This window comes from Octodon degus, unplaced genomic scaffold (assembly GCF_000260255.1).
Source record: "Octodon degus isolate 3935 unplaced genomic scaffold, OctDeg1.0 scaffold00016, whole genome shotgun sequence".
Lineage (NCBI taxonomy): Eukaryota > Metazoa > Chordata > Mammalia > Rodentia > Octodontidae > Octodon > Octodon degus.
In genome coordinates, this window is record NW_004524592.1 from 14,754,347 (window position 1) to 14,755,011 (window position 665).

At 38.2% G+C, this 665-nt stretch overlaps 1 protein-coding gene across 1 annotated transcript in view; it reads right to left on the reverse strand.

Moving 5' to 3' along the window:
- The window catches only part of Nbeal1 (neurobeachin like 1), a 194,157-nt gene that overhangs the window by 77,117 nt on the left and 116,375 nt on the right, over positions 1-665 (reverse strand). The window contains exon 27 of the mRNA XM_023710161.1: positions 300-475. Coding sequence (XP_023565929.1) covers positions 300-475 — 176 coding nt within the window. The remainder of the gene's footprint in view (positions 1-299; positions 476-665) is intronic.

Consider the following 665-nt stretch of genomic DNA (forward strand, 5'->3'; position numbering starts at 1 on the left):
ATTTATTTATTTTAGTACAGGGTCTCCCTACATATCTCAGACTCATAGTGGTCCTCCTGTCTCAGCCTCCTGGGATTACAGGCATGTGCCACCACATCTGGTTTTGGTGGTCAGCACTGTAGCACTGTGTGGTGCCAGCATGGCATGTGGTAACTGGGATTGAACCCAGGTCCTTACACTTGTCAGGCAGGCAGTTAAGACTGCTGATCTATCTCCCCAGTCAATAATTATTATTCTTATAAATTCTTCGCTTCTCCAAAAAGAGGGTACAAAAAATCATGAACTAAATGCTTACTTACTTTTGTTTTATTTCATCTGATGGTCTAAGTAGCTCACTGGATATTCCTGGTTTAGTTAGTGCGGAAAATACTTGTCCCCGTTCAATCCAAGATTCATTATCAGACTTTTCTAGACCCTTAAACATTACATAATTCAAAATATCTGTCAGCAACTGAAGAAGCTCCTCTTCACAGCTCTTGGAAAAAGACACAGTAATATTAACTTACCAGTGAAGGAAGTGTTAAAAGCACATCATAAAAACTATCTCACACTGACTAATCATGTAACTTTATTTATTAATGGTAGCAAAATTTTATTAAAGGTAGGAAAAGAAACAGGCTCTGTAGAGTGAGTTTGGGCCAAGTAAAAGTAGGAAAAGAAGTATA